The sequence below is a fragment of the Echiichthys vipera genome (assembly GCF_963691815.1).
Source record: "Echiichthys vipera genome assembly, chromosome: 10".
Lineage (NCBI taxonomy): Eukaryota > Metazoa > Chordata > Actinopteri > Perciformes > Trachinidae > Echiichthys > Echiichthys vipera.
Window position 1 is genome coordinate 20797381 of NC_139835.1, and position 24260 is coordinate 20821640.

A 24260-nucleotide genomic window follows, 5' to 3' on the forward strand; every position below is an offset into this window, starting at 1 on the left:
TAACTGGTCAGTTATATGTGAGGCCACTCAAGGGTTTTCAAGAGTTTTGAAACTAAAAGCTACATTTAGACCATGTGAAGACATCTGTGCCAGACATTGTTTATTCACACACATGCTCTTGATTAAGGGCGTTAATATGCTGTGTCTAGTAAACCTCAATACTCTTAATGCACTAATTATACTCAAAAGTAAATTTAATTTCGATGATAGACACCTGCTACTTTATAATGAAATGTTTCTTCCTACAAAGTGCCCTGAACTTAAGTATTATTCAGCCCTGAGTCATGTCTGCAACCTTCCTATAATACATTCTTAACATGTATGTATGTCGCCTGAAAAGGTGAAACACAAGTCAAAAGAAGTCCGCAAGAGTGAGTAAGTTCATGAGTTAATATTTGAGTGAGTAAGTTAAAAGTTTGGAGGAGCCAACGTTAATTAAACATAATTTACATTTGTATGTATATCGGCTAATGTTTAAATTAGGCCTTTATTATGTGATACACTCTGTTTCTATGGTTTTTGAGCTACTGCGCATGTCCACTGTTCTAGTCAGATAGGATGAAACATTTGTTTAGTGTGTCAGCAGTAACTGTAGCTTAACATAAGTCAATTTTGCAAGTTGGAACAACCAAGTTAGAGGTTTTCAATTTGGATAAATTCAGAGAGTTGCTGTTTTGTATGGGAATAGGACTTGGATGTACAGTTTGTCAATAAATTCACGAGATACAGGGTCGAGCCCTTTGTCCCAATTTGTACATCCCTGATTCTTCTCGTCACAAGTTAGAGAGATGTGAGCGGAGGAGGTGATGAAGAGACAGGAAGGAGAGGAGTGAAGGAAACAGGCACTTAACAAAATGAGACAGCCTCGCCTCTGAGATGTCGTTTTTAAGTGATGTCAATTAAATATGTGGTGAAGCTGAACCAGATGTCCACTGTTCATCATACACATCACATGTTATGATCTCTATCAGATGAGCATAACAGTGTTCGTTACAACACTTCACATAATGTGACAAGAATGTACAGAGGTCATATAGGCCTGTATTATTGTGTGAAGCACTAAATGTTTGTCTAAAAATAGGCTTTACTAATACACAGATAAATAAAGAGATATATACTATATAGCCTATAGCAGAGATCAGGGGGGCTCAGAGTAACTGCATGGGGGCCTCCAAATCATCTCATGAGAAGTTTTTACTATGATTATTAAAATTTTTCTGAAAATATACATTAGCATGTCCAACATATTATTAGCAAAGATAAATCCGCCTTCTGTAATTGTGAGAACCCCCCCCCCAAAACAAACAGGATGCACCTGTGTATACTCTACCTTACCTTACCTGCTACCCTTTAAGATGAAGCGCTGAGATCGATTTCTGGGTCACAAGCCGGAGGGTCAAGGAGACAGAAATGAGAACAGAGCGCTGATGTCTCCAGTGTGGTTCTGTGAGTGCAAACAAATAACGGAAATGGAAAACGTTGCAACAACCTACTGCTAGCACCTTAAATGGCCAATGATGTTTTTTAGCTACTCAGGATTTTAAAAAGTGGGGCCACCACTTCCAGTGGAAATTATGATCTTGCTCATACTCATTAATGATGCGTTGAAAAATCTCATCAGTGAGCTTTAAGTTCAGTGAAGCTGTTCTTCAAAAAGAAGCACTTGAACCATCCCGAGCTCCATGACCTTGTTGGCAGGCAAAATCACTTAGACCAACTCAACATGCATCTAAAGGGAGGGTGACATAAATATTTACATTTGTCCAATTGAAAAATGCAGTACACTCCCATGTGTGTGGGATGCAAGTGGACAAAACAACAGATGTGCTAAAAGCAACTGCAGCACGGTATTGACCCAAGTGAAATAGAGGCTTCCAGTCTGCATGACAAGACTTTAAGAGGTTGTGGAGAACAAGTAATGTCAGCAGTCCCATTGAGTTGAGTGAATGCACATGAGGAACACAACCCATGGCAATTATATGTCTGCAATCTTGTGGATCTGGGTGTGTCTGCTCATGCATGTTGGCAATTTGGCTCATGAGAGCTGTACCGCTATGTTCCAGCTCCACTCCAGACAAGTGTTGAAGTATTTAAAACTGCACTAATATGATTCATATTTTGTTTGAATTGGATTTCCAACATACAAAGTAAAAAAAGCCCTCAGAGATGGAGCTTGAACGTACATTTACTATTTCTCCCTCTGTGAGGAATTCTGGGTCTTGCCTCGCCCTGTCCCCCGCTGCTTGTGCCTACATGTACCCCGCTAGCTTGAGACCTCTTAGGTAACTACTTGTAGCTTCAACTGGAGGTTTACAAAGAGGCCCAAGATTTTAAAGAAAAGTGTGCAAATGACTCATCAAGATGACTAAACACATCGGAGAGAATCAATCATAGGCTTACATGTTTGAGCTGGCTCTAGACAGGAGGCGGCAGGGCAGCAGAGCCCCTTGGGCGGATCACCAACTGGTTCTTCTCACCCAACTCTTAGCAAAAAAACAAAGAAACATTGCTAAAACTGTAGTATGAATTGTAAAAGTGACAACATGATTATAGTAAAAATCAAATCTATCATCTGAAATTGATTGACCATAGAAGGAAACACCATCTCAGAGGTGTTTGACAGCAAAGTGATCCTGCAGTGTAAGAATGAGTCCAACAGTACGCTCCGTCAGCTCACATGGAAAAGGAACGGGGTCGTCCTGTTCAGTTTCGTCCCAGCGAGACCCTTACACAGCAGTCAAGAAGCTCTCAGCCTGAACATAAATATGTCTCAGTCAGAGAGAGAACTGTACGCTCTGGTCATAGAGAGAGCCCGGGAGTCTCACACAGGAAACTACACCTGTGACACCATCACCACCACAGGAGTTCAAGATCAGAAGTGGGAGTTGATAATTACAGGTGAGCTAATCAGTCCTTTAAAAGATTAGATGAAACGTAAGAAATCCTTGTGGCAAGAGCAAAGGAAATAGGAAGGAACAAGGTGAATGTGGAGTTATTAAAGACAACTATATTGACTCTAGTTTTAGCCTGTCTCTGGTAACTCAGCTGCTGGGACAAATAACGCCCCCTTTGCTGAGGCTCCGAAGCAGCTGCCAGTGCCAGCCTACAGTAGCTGCGCCGCACAGACAACTCAGGCAACCCGCAATGCCGACCCCTATTGGCTGGTCCAATGTAATCAGAAGGTGACAGAAAGTCATTGTCAAACAAAAAAATCTTAATTCAGACTTAATACTTTTTTTTAATGGAAAAGCAATACTTTCCCTCTCTACTCCTCAAAACGCCCTGTGGGTGTAATATTTAAAAAATATAGGATTCTACGTATTCAACCTTTAACTAATGACGTTCCAAATTCTGTACCTCCTTGCAAATACGTTTGAATCTCAGATTGCAGAGAAGTGCAGAAACAAGTCCTCCTTCAGTAGAGGAATGTGAAAACACCTCTCCAGTGACAAAACGTTGCTCAGATACAAGTCACTATAGTCAGAAGGGGCCAGTGGAGGGGTACTTTAAGGTAACCCAGCCCACATTCCAGATAACCTTGGGCAGAAAGACAAACAGTGGAATAGTTCTCATTAGTGCATTTTAGCTGTTATATCCTGTCCTTGACTAATGATGGGTCACTTTACAAAACAAGCTTTAATGAAAGCTGCCATTGTCATAATGAAAATCCAAACTGCCATCTATGTTATTTTCATATGCGCTGACATGATATCTCAAATTCAAACGCAAAAGGCTCAGTTTGCAGTTCCAAGCTGCAGTGTCTGCCTAAATGAGAATGCAAGGTCCATTTTTACATGTCATTTCTATATTACACCTCAAATGATTTGACAGTTTCAAACATGAAAAAGAAAGGGTAAACGTGCAACCGTGATATAACGCCTCTCACAGTGAGGAGGTAGAACACTGCAATACTGAAGAGCTACATTTCTGCGATGTATTGACACATACCTGGGTAAAGGCTCACAACATGCTCTGCAAAACACACACACACGCACGCACGCACGCACAGACACGCACGCACGCACGCACGCACGCACGCACGCACGCACGCACGCACGCACGCACGCACGCACACACGCACACACACACACACACACACACACACACACACACACACACACACACACACACACACACACACACACACACACACACACACACACACACACACACACACACACACACACACACACACACACACACACACACACACACACACAGTGATATGGCGATAGACCATCACAATATTCATTTCCTGTGTGAAAACCATTTCTGGTGTTTGTGTGTGTGGGAGGCCTGGACAGGTTTCATTTACACATTTCAAAGGCACGTCGGCTACATTGTCATACACAGACATTTGAGTTTTATTTATTCTTATACCCTGTATATATATAATTTGACCTATTTTTTGCCTTCGCAACAATAAATTAAAACTGTAGTTTCAAGTTAAAGAACTTACAGCACGATACAAAAGAGCAGATGCAGATACTCACCACCGGTAAGTAAGGACTTTTATTTTTTGTGACGCTTTCCTTGAGGCTTCTTTATTTGAAACAAAATGTAAATTCAATGAAATTCTTTAGCAAAATACCAATTACCAATATAATATTTGCATTTAAACTCGTTTTTGAGTGGCTTTCAACCACATTTGAAAGCCACAGAAACATGATGTTTACAGTATAATCTTTGTTTACAGGTGGGTCGATGGAGGATTGTGGTAAATATTTGGACATCAGGATCTTTAATTTGATATGTTACATGTTCTGGATGTTCTCACTAGCAGGTAAAATTCATTTACAACACCCTAATGTGACAATTAGTATGAGCATCAGGGATAGTTTGACATTCTGAGAGACTTAGACAAGGAAATATCCATACCATACCAGTCTTATGCCCGTACGGTAAAAGTGAGTCTGAATATGACCTGTAAAATTGCATTTCTACCAGCCAAGACAGCGAGACTGGTGTTGTTTTCCCCCTGTGTGTGCGTGGGTCATCAAAAATGTGGTCCTGAAGACAACCACTGTCATTGCAGTTTCCTTCCGTTTCCAGTCTTTAAACTAAGCTAGGCTAAGCTAAAGTAACTGGTTGTTGGTTGATCTTTACACCCAGCTCTCAACAAGAAAACAAAGAAACATTGCTTTATAGTGAAAAACAGATCCATCATCTGAAATCAATGTTCCTGTCATAGAAGGAAACACCATCTCAGAGGTGTTTGACAGCAAAGTGATCCTGCAGTGTAAGAATGAGTCCAACAGTACGCTCCGTCAGCTCACATGGAAAAGGAACGGGGTCGTCCTGTTCAGTTTCGTCCCAGCGAGACCCTTACACAGCAGTCAAGAAGCTCTCAGCCTGAACATAAATATGTCTCAGTCAGAGAGAGAACTGTACGCTCTGGTCATAGAGAGAGCCCGGGAGTCTCACACAGGAAACTACACCTGTGACACCATCACCACCACAGGAGTTCAAGATCAGAAGTGGGAGTTGATAATTACAGGTGAGCTAATCAGTCCTTTAAAAGTTTAGATGAAACGTAAGAAATCCTTGTGGCAAGAGCAAAGGAAATAGGAAGGAACAAGGTGAATGTGGAGTTATTAAAGACAACAGAGCCAACAATTACTGTGCTACTGTTGCTATACGGTACCTGCATGAACATGAACACACACACACACACACACACACACACACACACACACACACACACACACACACACACACACACACACACACACACACACACACACACACACACACACACACACACACACACACACACACACACACACACACACACACACACACACACACACACACACACACACACACACACACACACACACACACACACACACACACACACAGTAAAGACAGGGAAAACTGACTCCAAATGGCTTTTCAAATTAAGAGCTTGGCTATTTTGGTAAAACTACACCATGGCACACAATGTGAGTGCTTGGAGCATTTTGAGAGGCCAAATGAAACCACCTCCTCGACTTCCTTTATGAAACAATGATCTCACTCAGACACAACACCTACTCTTTACATAAAGTTGAGCTTAATTTAACTGCATATTAGACTGATAGTGAGTTTAATACAGGTTTGTTTTCTCCCCAGGACATGGGGACCTTTACCGTGAAGCAGACAAGCTAGTGGTTGCTGTGGCAGTTATTGTCCCTTGTGTCTGTTGCCTGATCTTTATATTAGCTTTGACCATACTCCAAAGAGTCCGCAAACCACGTGCACAGTAAGTTGCATCCAGCTGTTTAATAGGAGCTGTACTCAACATTCAGAAGATTAGTATAGCACAGAAAGAAATATTTGCTATGTAAAGATAAAGTGGAGTAATGGCGTCTGTTTTTCACAACCACTTTTAATTTCAATATTTCGAGTACAGCTCCTTTAACATGCTCACAAAGACATGTGGCTAATGGCGTGATACTGCACGAATATAAACAAAATGTCACTCTTTTTTCAGGAATCGTTCTCAAGCCACAGAAATGGTAAATATAATAACCATAACCTTTTTAATTGAGTGATTATTCCTATTTCAGTTTGTATTGCAGAGATATTGAGCTCAAACAGGGCTGCACTATCTGTAAGCCAAGTTGTCAATTTTCGATTTTTGTTAAATTCCTTTTTTCACAACCGCAGGAGCCAGAAGAAGATATCTATGAAAACTGCTTGGAATCTAACAGACGACTACGTCTTAAGACTTCAATTGCTACTCATCCTCAATAGACTTGACAATAGAAACGACTTGGCCTTGAAATTTGGGACGCATCCACATTAAGGAAATGCCTGACAAGCAGAATGCCATTCTGTTCCTTGTAATCATGCGTAAATCTATGCATCTTCAATTTCATTGTGTTTTTTTTTTCATATTGCATTGTAATAAAGTGATAATATACGAAACAACTGCTATATGCTGACACTGTATGCGAATAGATCAAGGAGTGAAAACACAGTACAGTACATGCTTTAAATTCCTTATATATGGCTATTCAGTGTTCTAAGCAGACTGGATGGCATGCAGCAAACGCTCATTACAACCATGAGAGACTTTAGACTCGACTCGGACTCTAGCTCAAAGACTTGAGACTTAAGTTGGACTTGCAAACATCTCTGCATTGTAAAGTTATGGTAAATGTGTGTACAAACTTGTTCATGAGACTACATTGGGCTAAATGGATAATAAGCTCAGGTTTGATGCAAACGCTGAGGCAGTCTAGAACTTTTCAGAGATGTAAACATAAACATTCTAAAAGTTGCAGTGTATGTGAATGACATCAGCTGACAGGAAGTTAACAGGGACCAAGGCTGTTGCCTAGTTATGTAATTCCATTGAAAAGGTCTATAAGCAGGGTCAGCTACATTTGTATTTAGGAAATTCAACACTTTTAATGTAAATGGGAAAATGATATCCATAGTCTTTTATTGAATCTGTATCAGGGACAAAAAAAATCATCAACAATATTGTGAAGGTGGCTGGGAAGGTGATAGATACCACCCCCCCCCCCCCCCCATTGGCTATCTTCGACCAGCGAGTACTCTCCAAGGCTAGTTCTATATTAGACCATAGATAGACACCACCCCCCCCCCCCTTCACTTCACAGTTTCAGATGCTTCCCTCACTACTGAGTCTCAAGATTAATAGTTTTAGTAGTTTAATAGTTTTAGAGACTGCTTTGTGTAGTGTTGTGTTGAAACTACACAAAGCTCTTGTTTATGTTGTGTTTCTTTATGTCTGCAAATTGAGAATTAAGAATTGGAAATACAGCTGCATCTTTTAACAAAAGATACGGCATGGGTCCATGACCAGAGCAGCTGTATTAACCCTTTATGGTTATGCATGTGAATTGTCACAGATGCTCGACCTCATGGACTATAAATAAGGAAATCCTGCAAGAGCAATTTAGTCATATAATGTGAAACGCCCTTTGAATATTTTTCCATGGTGCAGCTGGTAATGATGGGTGAGGCAGTATGTTATCATCAAGACCTGTAGTTGAGTTTTTGATTAGAAGCCTACTGTTTTAGGATATGAACATGAAGTCTGTCATTACAATGTGTAGTGTAATTCCAGTAAGGCGTACACTGCTTCTGCTGCAAGTAATTCATTCAGGTCAGTGAATACAAAGAAAAACGTACAAAAATGAATGATAAGGAGGCTGCAAAGAAAGAGCACTGAAGGCCAGCGAGGGTTCAGCCGCTCAAAAGTACATCCTGAAGATCCTCAGATTCTTTGTGATTTTGTTTATAAATCATGGTATTTAGGCTAAAAGAGGCACTTCAGTCATTTAGTACTGCACTCACAAGACATACGACTGAAAAAAATGTCAGTAAAAAAAAGCAGAGGCCAAGATATTCTAACTTACTACTGTATTTACTGAATATCTATTATGGTTCAAACTCCTTAACATTCGATCATACACGTCCATAAGGCAACTCAGTGGCCTCTTTTATTACCCTACCTGACTCCTAAATAACCATTCTTTCTAACATCACAAATCCAGGTTTTCTGTTCAAGTATTGAAAGTTATGCTCTCAAGTTTATGTTTTAGCAGTGGGTTCAAATTCTTTTTTTCATATTGCACACACCCACGAGGACAGACATTCACATGCGCCACCAAGGAGGGTTGTGCAATCTACATCCTGCCATCGGTTTCCGATGCTCTGTTGACAGTTCATGGCGGCAACGTGCCAAAAGAGGCCTGGAGGTAGAAGACTGCTCACAAGTAAACATGGGATGAACATTAGAGGATTTAAAATGAAGAATAAATGGTCTTCGCAAATGATTGTTGAAAGGAATGATTGTGGTGACCAGTAACTCATTCAATTTATGTACATTAAAACAAATAGAAGTAGAATAAATCTGAAGTTTTTCTTAAACACAGTGTGTAATGAATGTTCTTTGATCGACACACTACTGTGTGTGTTACAACCCTTTTCCTCTCCCAAGACTTGAAATTAAATAAAGCTGAAGGCCTTCTAAATATATTTTCTTCCTCTGTGCCAAAGAAAAATTCACGTTCACAAGACTTAGATAAGTAAAGTCAATTTTTCCCTGTCTCACCACACAAGATATTTTAGTGTCCATGGGACTGGCCTTGTGACAGCTGTTACTTCCGTCCTCATGGTCATAATTGAGTCATGAAGCTGTTCTGCTAGTTTGTCTAAGCCTGTATTTGTTCGGTCGATCATACTGTGTGCTCTATTCTAGCACTGTTCAAACCAACCACACAGTGGGTATGTGTACACACTGTGAATAGACAGTAGAATTACTTGGGGCATAAGTGATGTTTATTTTCAATTACAATGCAAAGTTGAAGATGTAAATGACAAGCACAATACTAAGTCTACAAACAAGAGAACTCACTGGAAAACAATGAAAAACTTTGCACAAAGGCGACATCGGTGTGAGAGCTATCTCTTCTAACTACTACAACCTTCAATGAAAAACAAAACAACAAAATACCGAACATTACAGCATGATAAAGTAAATATTAAAAACAAATATTAAAGAAAGAAACGTAACAGATGAAGAAAAAAATGTTCCCAAAACCTAATAGTGCACGCTAAAACACACACACACACACACACACACTCAATTAATGAGCGTTTTAAAGTTTTAAGACTAGGGAACAAAAAAGCTGCCTTTCTATAATGTTACAATATACAACTTCATAATGACTACTGCCTATTTTATGTGAGACTAAAAGAGTGCTCTACCGACTTAGCATTGCGCTCTTAACATTGCCTTACTCACAATGAAGTATCAGAAAAATCTGAAAGATCTTTTATTCCATAAATTCTTCTTCTTCTTCTTCTTCAAAACCTACGTTACCCACAATGCAGCAGCTCAGTTGGGGATTTGGGTATGTTTTGCTTGTAGCGTCTACTATAGTCTCGAGCCGCGACCCTGAAGCAGATACGAGGACTTTTACCCTTTAAAGCCAACTGACGCTGACTCAAATGAAATGACTTGACACAATGAACCTAACACCTGTAAACTGACTTCGCCTGTTCCCCTTTAAAAGGCCTTTGAAATGTCTTAAGTACTTCTTACATATTTTTGTACTTCATTAAGCATATTGAGTTGCTTTTAGTTATGAACCATGTTTTACAAAAAAGCTAGCCATGTTTTGTGTACAGTAGGTGAAAAGAAGCCAGCTGTTGACCTACAGCACACAATAACACTCTCAGTCAAACTAAATAAACATTGTAATAATACAATATAGTTATACAATATAGTGGGCAGGCACATTTGATTGACTGTTCTGCCCCTGCAAAACTTTCCCATCTTGATCTTTCGCTGTATCTTATTTTTTTTAATGCAACAGTTTCATGAGTTTTATTAGGGGAATTTGGAAAAGGATATTATAGTAACTGCTATATTTACACAGATGAGAGTTTAACAGTAACAAGGGAAACAGATGACTCAGAGGTGTGACGCCTGAGAGAGTAAGGTTAGTTTGTTGGTTTGAGACTCGGGTTTACTGTCTTATCATGTTGTCATTGATTAACGAGTTCAAGAGAATTATTCCAGGATAATCACTAATCTACCATAACTCAGAATGGGAAGGTGAACACTAAACGTGAACATTTCAGGTCTAAAATAAAAAATTACACACCTTTATGCAATTGTAGCTAAAGCTAAAAAGGAAAGATTGGACTAAATATGATTAAAACTCAAACTTTAAATCTTAGGACTAAGCTTAAATCTAAAAGTATAGGTGGTCGGTCCACCACTTGGTGGTTGGCATGCTATGAATTTTCTTTTTTTTTTTTTTTTACACACATTCAAGATCCCCAGAGGGTAGAGCCTATGCCTCAGGAGAACCTCTGATGTCCCAAGTGCCCAAGTAGATTGGCATTTTTGAAATTTCTCTACTTCTATTGGATTAGGGCTGGAAAATATAGGCAAAGTCTAGCATATAAAATGGTCTATCCTGAGTAAATTAAATACGTAACAAATGAAAAATCTCTTAGTTTTTAGTGCAAATTATAAACTATTATTTCAGTTTATGTTATATTTGAGTTAGTTTGTGCTTGGTAATAATGAGTTAATGACGGAATTGTGGATCATGATATTTCAAAAAATGACTTCATCATGATACGATTCAACTGAAAGACAATAAACGCTCATCGAATTATCACCCAGCCCTATATTGGATGGACTGCAATAATATTTCAGACATCCAAGAGTCCCAGAGAATGAATCATTATAACAAGTTTCAAACATGCAGTGAAATATTGCTACATCTGCTGCATGGATCAATACAATGTTTGGTGTAGACATTCAAACGATGTATCCTACTAATTTTAGTGATCCCGTAACGTTTCCTCTAGTGCTTTTAGCAAGTTTATTTTGGTTCACAGAGAATGGACTTGATAATAACTAGATTGACTGCGAACTTAATATAACTTGTTCACCCTAAGTATCCTCTAAATTTTAGCAATTTTAGCTCCAGATCTTTGGGAATAGCCATGTAACCCAGAAACACAGTTTGTTTACACTGGTAATGTTTAAATATTAGCATGCTTATCAGATATAGTAGTACGGCAAACATGCTATACATTACGGGCTAAACAACAGCATATTAACATGGTGATTGTGAGGCGTGATGCTACAGAGGTGCTAGCATGGCTGTAAACTCTTTGCTAAATTACTTCGCTCTAACACACACAGGTGTTGCTGTACTGAGCTATAATCCAAGGTCAACATGCTCAGCTTACAGTGGACCTGGATGACTGTTTCTTTCTCAGATCTGTCAGCAGTGGCATGCACAGACTTTTGAAAAGGACAGGGCCGAAAGGAAAAAAAAGGGCACATATTGCGCATCCTCGTCACTGAAGAAGGCACTTTAGCACACATTGTGGATCCGAAAAGGGCACTTTAACATGTGTTTTGGTTCACAGGGGACACTTGAGCAGGCATTTTTCTACAATTGCTGTTTTTGCTGACTTTGAGTTTAGTCTGTCGGTGTGTTTACCCATAACTGCGCAAGATGAGTAATGCTGATGAGAGAAAAGATGAGAGATAAAAGCCTTCTTAGCTGGCATTGTTATTACATACAATAACTAAAGTAAATGATCACATAAGGGGTTAGGCACAGAAACTACTGCTGTGTCTTCAGAGCATTCTGCATATTGGACTTGATAATTGAAGATGCTTAAGTTAAGCGCAGGTATAAATAAAATCAGTTGGGGCTTTGGCAAAGTAACATACATCTGTCAGAAAATAAATCCATTGCAAAAATGACAGAAAATGCCTTTTCAGCCTCTAAAATGTAGAGATTTTATGCTCTCCTGCGCTTTTGTTTATATCAAATTAAACTAAATATCTTTGGAATTTGGAAATTTATAGACCATTTATAGACCAAATGGTTAATCAAGAAAATAATTATCAGATAAACCGATAATAAATAAATAATCGTTGGCTGCAGCCCTAATTCTTAAGATAACATCTTCAACACTTTGTAAACATAAATTCCTCATTAATAATTTCTTGGACAGTAACCTAGTTTATTCTGTGCATGCAAACATGCTTCACAATCCTCTGACATTACCTACAGTGAAGGCTGTTGGTGGGAAAACAGTAAGATAACTGTAGCACAGTTAGGGCTGGTAATGACAAAGCAGCCACTGGCAGTTAAAGCCACATTCCACATAGATAACACTGTTGACAATGAAACTTCTCCTTTCAGTGCACATTCATTTATGGTTCAATGTTGCTTGAAAACTCTTATGGTTTGCAATCTTCATTCTCCTTTTGTAACATTTGTTGCAAAGCATTTTTAATGTTAATGCAATTATTGCTTATTAGCAGTAGACATTACCGTATACGGCTTCATCTGTACGAACCAGCTGAGTCAGAAATGACACGTTGGCGGCGGAGGTGGGGCCTTTAAACTTGCTGCAGTCCAACTGTCTTCCATCCTGTTGTTTTCACACATGTCAAAGAGATCCCGAAGGCGGACAATTAAAAACAAAATTAAAATGAAGGACTTCTAATGAATTCAAATCTAAGGGATTCAAATGAGTCTGCAAATAGTTTCAAGGTACCTGCTGAAAGAACATTAAAAAAAAAAAAAGGCACTAAACTGAAGACAAAAAACCCAGCCGCAATACTGCAACACTGAAGCAAAAAAAAAAAAAACAACCCAATAATAAACAATAAAGTATTTTTGAGGCACACTGATTTAACTTAGAGGGAAATAAAAGAGCTGAATGTGCTGCAAGAATCAAATATTATACATAATTCCTGCCCCTCTTTTTAGAGTGCTTCTTCTTCTTCTACTTTGTGAGACTCTTCAGGTGTGCTGGAAGTTTTTCGGATCGTCTTCCACTCACAAAGTCTTTCACCTCCTGTCCTGGAAAATGAATCACCAATTAACATACAACAAAAGATTTACATATGTTATACGAATATATACTCTGCAGTGCTACTGTATATTACACTTAAGTGTATGCATGCAGTATCACTGTCTTCTGTACCTTAGACATTTCCGAGAGTACCACAGTACAGCAACAACATTCAGGAAAAGTAAAAGACCAAATAAGATCCAACCAGTTTTCCAGGCTCCTGTAGGGAGAAAGGAAGGAAGAATGAAGAATACTGACACAAGACACCGTCATATACAGTGCCAGTTCATTAGGGAAAGCCCTGCAATGGATTCCACCCATATCCCATTCAGTTTTTGCCTGAGGTGTGTCTTTGGAAGTTAAATCTGACTAGGAGCTCTGAGTTTCTGTGGAAACTGGAGGAAGAAGTACCTGGAACATGATACACCAACTCAGTTGTTGGATTCAGGATTTATTAATCCATGATTGATGGCATGTCCAACCTTGAGTTTCGGTATGCCGCTCCTTCATAATCCAGTTTTTGAAATCGGACTCCTGGTGTGCTGGGTGCCCATTCTAATGAAGAGTATGATTATCAAACTATGCATTTTCATATGTATTTGTTATGTTTCATTCACTAAATAACTTCTTTTATCATCTAAGTTGTTTCTAAATGCTCATAAATTGACTAATCGATCAATAGATTGACAGAAAAATAAACCAACTATTTTGGAAATCAATTAATCATATTATTTTTCAGTATTTCCTGCTTCTTTAGGCTGAAGTTAGTAACTTTCTGTAAAAAATGTTTTTTATATTTACTGAAACTGTCTCTTTATCCCGACAGTAAATTGCGATAGACGTTCTATAAAATTAAGGGCAGAGGTGTCTCTGACGCAGCGTCAATGACTGCTTTATAAACTCTGATCAAACTGTGAAACAAGTATGAATTAATATTCGTACAGTTACCGTCTCACTTTGCGGTACACTTCTGAAAATACTTTTGTTGAGAAATAGGCAAACCAGTAACAGAATATTGATTCACATTTGATCAGGACTGTCTAATTTCACAATTTGCTCTGAGTTTATAAGCAGTCACTGACTCTGCGTAAGACACCTCATCTCTGATTGGTTGTTGTAGGTCTGGTGCGATGGAGAGAGGGCTCCGGGAGCAGACAGGAGCAGAAGGTGGAGGGAGAGATACATTACTTTTTCACAGATCGGCTGTCTCATTGTGCTGTCAGGATATATTGACAGTTTCAGCAAATATGACAAAACAACATCAGCTTTAAGGACTGACAGAAACAAGACATTTAAAGACAGAACGCTGGACATTGAAAAACAATGGTGGACATTTTTTACTATTTTTTTTTTTCACACATATTATGGATATTAATATGCAAATTAATCAGTAATGAAAATAAAAACGTGTCGGAGAGGATGGGTTCAAACAGGCTCAAACAGAATCTGGTCTCCTGTAGGCTACTGGGCCAGGTCTGACAAACCTGGCAACCTGAATGATGAAATTATTTTTTGTTGTTGCAACTACAATCTTGAGACACTAAATGGCGGTGTTCTGCTTATTCTCCATATTCAACCTTTAAATATGTTTAATTGAAAGATTTATTGAAACTCAAAAGGTTCACTGAGGTTGCTCTCAATGTTAGTGAATTTGACTTAGTTCCCAGAAAGAGAGGTCAGCCAGCATGCACAGAAAACCGTGCCGTGGGAGTAGCTCACCTAAATGGAATGGAGATAAAACTAAAAATAACACCTGTGCAGCTGAGCTTTTTCTACTACAAGAAACCATAATGTTTGCTGCGAAAAGGATCTCCAAACATCATTAACTAATGAAAGCAGGTTCTCAGTGTTTGTTTTCCTTCTTAAATATTTGCGGCAAAATGCTGTGGTAACATGTACAGGTGTGTATTTTTTCTCTGTGTCATGGCATTAAGTTTTATATGATACATTGCATTTAGTTGACTAATACTGTATTCAAACACAACGTAACTAAGCTCCTGCTGAATGTGTTTAGACAAGCTTTCTTGTCCTGGCAGGTCACAGAAGCAATGACCCATGGAATGACCAAGATAGGACAGGTTTTACAGTGAACTGAATTCCCTATTTTGTACTTGCTGGAGCGTGGGCAATAGGTTATCCACCCCCCCCCCCCCCCCCCCCCAGCAAAATGGCATACATTAATTAATACTCCAGGCGACCATTGTCCTTACAGTTGAAAATTGCAGCTCCAAATTGCAATTCAATTCCAGGACAGGATGTCTGAGCTTCTTCATAGGAGTCCATTACTTTAACTTGGTACAAAAATCATTTGGCTGCAATCTTTCATTTTTAAAAAAAACAAACGAACACAAAAAATGACAACAGAGTCAAACAACGTCCACAACAGACTCAAATACAAAAAAACATAGTGAGAACAAATGCACATTTTACAAAACCTGACAGCGAAAGCAAGCCAGACCTCACCTGAAGTCACATGCACAGAAAGGTGACTGAATGTTTTCCCATAAGGGTTAGATGCTTCACACTGGAAGAGACCATTCAGGTCAGAGGTCATGCTCAGCAAATGTAGCTTTGCACCATCTACTCTCACAGCAGACTGAGGCCACGACTGGTTGATTCTGAAACAGACGAACAAGGCTCTGCATGAAAAACATGCTAAACAAGACAACTAAATAAAGATGTACAATCACAGGTCAAAAACATGTTGTGTTAAGTTAAATGAATTTATTAGTTCTCAATTTTTGAAGGATGAGTTGCTGGTTTTCTGACTTTTCTGTTGTTTCCTTACTGGGGGATTTCTTTGCTGGGAACAGAGCCAAGGTAATGGCTTTCACCTGTTTCCTGTTTTTAGACAAAGCTAACCCGCTGCTACCTGTTGCTTCATATTTACTATTGAAATGATTTGTTTTCTAAGCAGACATTATCAGATTTACATTCTTGTGTTTTCCTACCTCACAGGTGAGCCTTAGTAGGAAAAGCTCTCAGTGTGACGAGCGGACTAATAATAAACAACAAACAGCAGCTAAATATGTTATCTTACCACATGGTCCATTTAGTAGCTTTTCTGTTCTTTCAATATTATCCCATGAGCTTCATTGGCAACGAGTTTGCCCTGTTTATTTTTTGAGCACTTTAAGAACCTCTTGGTCATGTTGGTTAAAAGCTGAAGTTCCAAGCCACTGGTTGAAGAGAAGGCCTTCATGTTTATGCGGTTGATCACTAGTTTTAAGTCTTAAAACTCAATTATGGTCTCTACTGGCTCCAAAAAAACAAACAAGAAGGCAGCGACGAAAATGCCTTCCATTAAGAAAACAGTAATCTACAAACTAAAGGGTGACTTTACAGTGGCTACGCCCACTTCTTTTATACATTCTATGGTCCTGACTTTGGAAACAGTAGCTACTGTAAGCAATGACCCCACCACCAAAGCTGATGATCAAGATATTACATGATAGTAATCAGCAGATGGAGTTTGCTGGATTGGTGGAGGAGAATAAATCTACTCTTCCTTGCTGACACAAGAATGCCACAACAACTCATCAACCTGCCCCTGCACCAGAGCTGTTTTTACCAGGATTATAATGTTCAGCTCCACTGGAGACTCTGAGTCTGCACAGGTGAAGGTTTATGGCTCTAGAGTAGACAGTGCAAACAGCTCATTACCCCACCTTTATGTAAGCAAGATGGTCAGATAGGTCTAGCAACTCTCCCATACAGATTTCCAGTCGACCTAGGCATGGGCGGATCATGACGGTTGACGGTTTGTCTAACGTGGGCTGGGTTTATGACGAAGACAGAGTCACCATTCTGTCAAATATAACTCAACATTATCTTACTCTATTATTTCTGCATTTTAACAATTAGCATTTTGCAGAAATGCATTTCAGTGTACCGTTTACCTGTAATTTGAGAACGTTTGTGACCAGGCTGCCATTGTTTTTCACGGAGCAACGCACGCACGCACGCACGCACGCACGCACGCACGCACGCACGCACGCACGCACGCACGCACGCACGCACGCACGCACGCACGCACGCACGCACGCACGCACGCACGCACGCACGCACGCACGCACGCACACACACACACACACACACACACACACACACACACACACACACACACACACACACACACACACACACACACACACACACACACACACACACACACACACACACACACACACACACACACACACACACACACACACACACACACACACACACACACACACACACACACACACACACACACACACACACACACACACACACACACACACACACACACACACACACACACACACACACACACACACACACACACACACACACACAAACAAACAAACAAACAAACAAACACAAACTACCTTTTCCAGGTAAAGTCTGCTTTTGGATTGGCTTCAGTCACACATTCAAATACATCCCCAGATCTTTCAATGATGAGAACTTCCATTGGGGAGACTACAAGAAACAAGGAGAGAATGAGCTAGTAACAGAAAATCACAATCATATTTAACACACTTTTGGATCTCCTATCATTTAAATACTAACAGTATTTAAATATTTTCAATTTAAAGTTAAATAGACCTATAAATCTCAACAGAGCGTTGCCATAGAAATGTAGTCACAGAATAAAAAAGCAACAAAAGTAAAACAATTAAGCCTAAGCTCCAACCTCCGGCACCTGGGGCCGTCCCTGCTTAAACATTACAGGTTGGAATAGCTGGAGTCCTTATGTTGATACTGAACTAGCTGCATTTGAAATATTGCTATTGTCTGACTTTACAGAGGCTGTTGTTTCTCAGCACGGTAAATCGGGGTCAATGTGATGCATCATACAACAATGCGCCGATGACTGACAATAGACAGGTGAAACTGTAGACAGGTGGTTCTTTTATGGCGGGGGCTGCAGACATTGTTGACATTGGAATAGCTCCATGATAGAGGGTGGAACCAGCAACGGTTGTGCCTAATAAGATAGACAGCTGGTGCACATTTGCTTTGGCCACAAACTGTTTTCATGTATTACTATTCTCTCATTCTTTATCACTGTCTTATTCCTTGCCTGTCATTGTTCTTCTTACTTGTCTGTATCACTATTCTTGCTCTTATGTAAAAGAAAATAAATAAAGGGCACTCAAAGGATTAACTTAAACTTTCAGAGCTAAATGTGATGCTAATGGATGGCACCAAAATATCCAGAACCAGCACTAGGCCTGTTGATCTTACTCCGGTCATCCACTGAGACCTGGTTGATGACTTCCTAGTTGAACAAGTGACCAGTCTGTCACTTGTTATCAAGTTACTCAAGTTCAGCACTTCGCTTGTGTAAAGACCCAGGTCAGCTGAATGAAGCTCATGTGATGCATGAGCTAGTGCTAGTGATGTTTTCCACAGATTAACAAAAAAAACTTCCATTCTCCAATTATTGCTGTTGTCTTGTGTTTTCACATGCATTGGAAAGCACCCTGAGCTGACTAATGTGATTAGTAAACACATTATCAACCATCGGAAGTAGGAGTGCAGTCTGATTGCTTGGCTTCTGGTATTGACGCTTGCAGGTTTCTATAGAACAGCTAATCAACTTCACAATCAACACCGTGCCTTCTTGGGCCTCGACAACAGACATGTTATAAAATATGAACCAAGTCTCCTGTGATGTCACTCAAAAGATATCTGGAGAGCCAAAATGAAAATGAAATGCTTGACTCTGCTCGCAGATAATTCAAAAACGGGCAAATGAATGAAGCCTACAGTCTACACTAGACACCTGTGACGGCACACACCTGTCACTTGAAGGCTTTTACTTACTACCAGATATTTCAGTTCAGTAAGCACGCCTTCGATTACAAAAAAACACTTCAGCAGAACGGATAACTACAATGCCTGATGGTGACCATTTCAAGTGTGGGTGGCATGGCACACTTTTCTTGCACATTTCACAGATTTGCTGGAGACGACAGAGCAGCTGCACAAGCATGAATGCATGTTATGAAACAGATGCAGGAGGAATGAACTTTTATCCAGTGACTGATGAAACATTACTGGTCTGAAGTCAAGGGAAAACTTGGCTCTCAGACTCAAAAAAACTAAATCTAAACATTCAAGCCCCGCGGAAATGTCTGCTACTGCGTTTCTGTGTGATGTCTTCTCAAAAGGTTACAAGAGAATAAGCTAGTGCTGCCTGGTAATGGTCTGAAAAACCCCTTTGCTCTGTCACTTCCTGGCCTGACAATGCTCTTTGTCTTTATTCTTGTCTTCTAGAGTGCCTTTCACAGCCTGTTTGTGCTAACATGAAGCAACAGCACTTAAGAATAACATTGAGACAAGGGGAGAGGTTATAACAGCGTCAAGGCCACAACAAAACCCACAACAGCAGAAGTAGCCCTTGGTGTGTTTTTTTTTGCAATATAAAAGCTACACTTGTTCCTTCTTCTAAGATCACTGCAATAAGTAATCATCGCTTCTGCACAAAATCGGTTTAAATAACTAGGAAACATGGGGAAAGAGGCAATTCCAAGTTGTTGAGGAGATCATACCAGTCTATAAAAATGATCATTGTGAGAAATGGGTGATGGGCTCACCTGCAAAATAAATCCATCAGTGATGCAGCCTATGGAAGAATAGATCTGCATCCTCCTTATTGTAAAGTTTCTAACTCACTGCTGGTCCCTTCCTCTACTTCCTCTCACACCCCAGGTGCCAAGCATTGCATGAGCTTTGTGGCTTGTCCTGGCATGACTGAATGAAACAAGAGGGAACACTAATAGAACACACCTGAATGGCAAAAAGTATTTTAAACCGACCGACAAAGCCAGCAGCGTCTAAAAAAAAGGCTAATTATAGAAGCATTCTCCTGTCAGCTTGTTGCACCTGATTGGGCAGCACAAACACTTTTATACACTTTGATTCTCATAAGGCTAGGTTTTGATTTTAAACAGTGTTTTAAAAAGAAAATGATCTCCGTTCACACACCGCAATACCATATCAGAAATAATCTCTGTCTATATTAACAAATCTGAAAGCGCATATTACATGAACATTCATGTACACTGGAGATGGTGTGAAAAAGAAGCAGATTGTCTAACGTTGCTAAGTGGTTCGAAATAGACACTGAAGCTGAATGTAAAGGTGGAGAAGGTGGAGGAAAAGGTAGACTTGTAGTCATTGCAAAGCACATGTGGCTTGAGGAAACCATAGCAATCAGAGAGGAGCACCCATACTGGTACGACTGAGTGATAAGAAGTCCCTATCAGGGAGCAAACATGGGTGTCATGGTTTCCAAACGTCTCTTCTTCTGTCAGTATAAAACACAAAATCGGTTTTACTGACTTGGAAACGCCAGAGTAGTGTGGATGCTCAGCCTAAATGTAGCAAATGTTACACATTTTAAAACATATTATTGTGGATGTAGCCGTTGTGCGATGAATCCTGTTAAGAGTAATCTGCAGCATCGCTTGGAGCACCTTCAACCAGAACAACGGAGAACGTCTGCGGGAGTGAATTTGCAACCACACTCTATCAAAACCATTATTTTCAAATAATGAATATAAACAATTAAATGAAGAAGAATGATTCACTACATGACTGATGTAGGGAAGTATTTGTATACTCACAGTAGACCTGTATGGTAAAAGGGTGGATTTCTTCTTTGGACATGGCCGCAACGCTGATAACACACTTGACCAAATGAAGGCTGATTTCTCTCGTAGGTACTCCAAACAGTGAGCTGACTGTGGTAGTTGTACCGTTGTCATGCTGGATGGAGTCAGTTGTTACACGCAATCTTTCTGCCAGAGTACCAGTGAGCCACGTCACCTCTGCAGGAGGCTTGGAACCAGCAGCCGTGCAAGTAACGAGGGAAACCTCTTCATTACCCAAAGTAGGAAGATTATCCTTCAAGCTTATGAGCGGAGGCACTAGGAGAGTACATAAACACGTCAACATGCAAGCACAAAGGTAGAAACGATTCACACACTCATTTTAAATGTAATAAAATATACCAAGCAAGTTTAGAGGGATTTGGGTTTTGTGGTTTCCGCTGGGGAACAAAGTAAAGATGCACGTGTAGATGCCTTCATCCATCAACGTGACATTGGATAACTGCAGCGTTCCGTTGCTGTCATCAAAGTTCCCCACAAAGGCAAATCGATCACCCTGTCCGTTGAGAAACTGTGGTCCATCAGAGGCCAAGATTGTGCAAAAGTCAACATTCTGAGGTTTTCCTCTAGTAACCTTCTGCCATGAAATCTGGGTGAGGGGCTCTGTGGCGTCGATGAGTTTGCAGGGTAAGATAGCGGTCTCTCCTTGCACAACGGTCAAGTTTCCTCCAATTACCCGGAGAGCTGTAAGGTGCATTAAATCTCATCAGGCACAAACACAAGAAAAACACACATGGATAAGCAGTCACAGCTTGGCCTGTGAATGTTCTCATTTGTCCAGGTCATCGTTATCCTCAAAGCAATTTCAGTCAAAAACAACTGGACTGGTTGATTGTCTAGGAAGACGTTTCACCTCTCATCCAAGAGGCTTCATCAGTTCATGAGTTCATCAGTTCATCTGACCAGGCTGGGACTGGTCCAACTAGCTGGTGTGGAGATCCAGGTATTTAACCTCTCACAAGGCCGATGATGTCACTGAAACCCTTTGTGCTCCAAATGCCCACGCCTGCTGTCGTTGGATGAGAGGTGAAACATCTTCCTAGACAAACAACCAGTCCAGTTGTTTTTGACTGAAATTGCTTTGAGGACAGTCACAGCTTGGTGTTGTGTAGATGGGAAAAACTGAGGCTTTTGCAAAATAATGGTGTGAAAACCAAGGCATGCTAAAAAATATCATGGTCAGACCAAGGAAATGATTCCCTGATTCGTCTTAAATGGAAGTTATGTTCACTGGTAAAGTGCCTGGGCTCAACTTTTCACGTTTTGATGTGCTGTCCAATCAATTACCATAAGCAAAGATTAGTATAATAATTTGTAATAATGAGTTGTGTAGTTGCACTCTTGACCTTGTGCTTGTGGAAACAAAGGATAAGATAAACTTACAGAGTTGTAACTAGAGCCGGATAGATTGACTGAACAATCGAAAAGTTGTCAAACATTAAATTAATCACCAACTATTCTGATAATTCATTAATCAGTTTAAGTCATATTTTAAGGTGAAAAGTTATCTTATTCTAGCTTCTGAACAGATGGTGATGAGAGAAACAAGGATGTGTTTTCTGAACACTGTAACATGTAATAATGCTCCAGTAGAAACCCAAAACACAAGTATGAACCTTAAAATGTGCACAATATGGGACCTTTAAAAACATCTGTGTGGTGTTTTAGCATCATATAAACCTTTAAATGTAGCAGAGCTGAGTTTTGTATGTGTAGATGCTTTTCAAACTCTTCATTTGAGGTGACAACAGGCAGAGTCAGGATTTTGGGGAATAACGTAGGGCTGTATTGTGGTATGGATTCGGCAAGAAAAACAATGGGTGAGAGAAGTTGAAACACGTGTCTTTGAATAACAACTAATTACTTAGGTTTGCTAAACTAAACACTCACTAGAGCTCATCCACACGGTATAAATACAACCTTGTTCCTTCACTTTAAATCTCATGATCATGGTTTGGCTCGTTCATTGTATAAAGTGGCCAGATTTCTGAGACAAAATCCAGGGACATTTTTGGTTCAGAGGCGTAAAAACCTCCAAAACATGACCAGTATTAAGTCAGTTTGATATTCAACATTCATATATTAGGAATAAAAAAACTACTATGCATCTAAACCATTTCCTTGAATTATGTCAAACCACTTGTGTAACATTAAGAATAATATTCCTCATGTATCACAAGGCTTGGTTTTGAATAATGTATTTTCTGAGTTTTTGCAAAAAAAATAAAATCCATTATGCTTCCTCATCTTTTGACCTGGAGATGTCAAACCACTTTGGCTTCAGCCTGTGAGTAGTAGGCTGCACAACTATACGTGTGGTTTGGTCAACATTTCCGCTTTTTCCTTTTTTTCCTATGTTTCATTTACGGATCTTTCAGTCACAGTGAAAACCAGGGACAGCTCATTGAAAACTGGACGGCTGGTCCCCATATCATTGTATCAATAAATGAGGCTACTTTCCACATCTTGACTCGGTTGTTTCTATCAAAACACAGATGTTACTATACCACATATGGAAAGGGTCATATCTTTTGGTTCCTCTGCCTAGAAAACGTGCCATTTATCTTATTTATAGGAAAACGTCTCTCTTGTATTGTATTGTATTAAATGTCCATGTGTTCAATCTGTGTACAGGGAGGGCAAGGGAAACGGAAAACGTGCTATTTTAGGCTAAATTCAATAGCTAAAACAAAGAGAGAGTATTTAGCCAAACGTTCTTCCACGTACCTTCTGTAACTGTGCTCAGAATCAACGTCGACAGCAGTAAAAGCATAGTGGTGCTCCTGGAGGAACAAGATTATCATAGTTTTCTTTAGTTTTGAAGTTGCACAGCTAAGAATCCATCCATACTCCTTCTTCCATCCAAGTCCTGGATGTTTCCACCGACACAGAGGAGAAGCACGTCATGGTGTGTTCGAGAGCAATGGGAATTTACACTCCCCAAAATGTACCACTCGATATGTCAGTACCACCTAAAAGAATTTGTCATTTGTTCATTGTTTTTTGTTATACGATTACACTGATGATATTTGTCATGTGCAGACTGATACATCCATCAAAAATATGTGATTTATATCATTAGATAAATATGCATTAGATTGTGCTCATTGTGTTCAATAAAGACCACATTTAGACAAATATTAAGCACGACTTCCTGGATCCTGCTGGTTTTGCAAAAGAAGGAACAACAACAACAACAACAACAACACAACACAAAGCCTACATTTA

General features: G+C 39.7%; 1 protein-coding gene across 1 annotated transcript; it reads right to left on the bottom strand.

Moving 5' to 3' along the window:
* Positions 1-9327: 9327 nt before the first annotated feature.
* On the bottom strand, positions 9328-23893 carry LOC310952517 (nectin 1a). Its single transcript, XM_083921135.1, has 7 exons — positions 23760-23893; positions 21375-21716; positions 20988-21290; positions 17739-17832; positions 15829-15983; positions 13498-13585; positions 9328-13373 (listed from the first exon to the last, which is right to left on the bottom strand). The coding sequence occupies exons 1-7, from the start codon at positions 23803-23805 to the stop codon at positions 13277-13279; spliced, it is 1125 nt and encodes a 374-aa protein (XP_083777261.1). The 5' UTR covers positions 23806-23893; the 3' UTR covers positions 9328-13276.
* Between the last annotated feature and the right edge of the window lie 367 nt (positions 23894-24260).

Bases quoted from the DNA above. Each gene is read 5' to 3' on its own strand.
- LOC310952517 (XM_083921135.1), bottom strand. From the start codon at position 23,805: ATGCTTTTACTGCTGTCGACGTTGATTCTGAGCACAGTTACAGAAG. The intron at 13,586-15,828 runs GTGAGGTCTGGC...TTCTCCCTACAG, and splicing joins TTCTGTGCATGTGACTTCAG to GAGCCTGGAAAACTGGTTGG. The intron at 13,374-13,497 runs GTACAGAAGACA...TTCATTTTCCAG, and splicing joins TACTCTCGGAAATGTCTAAG to GACAGGAGGTGAAAGACTTT.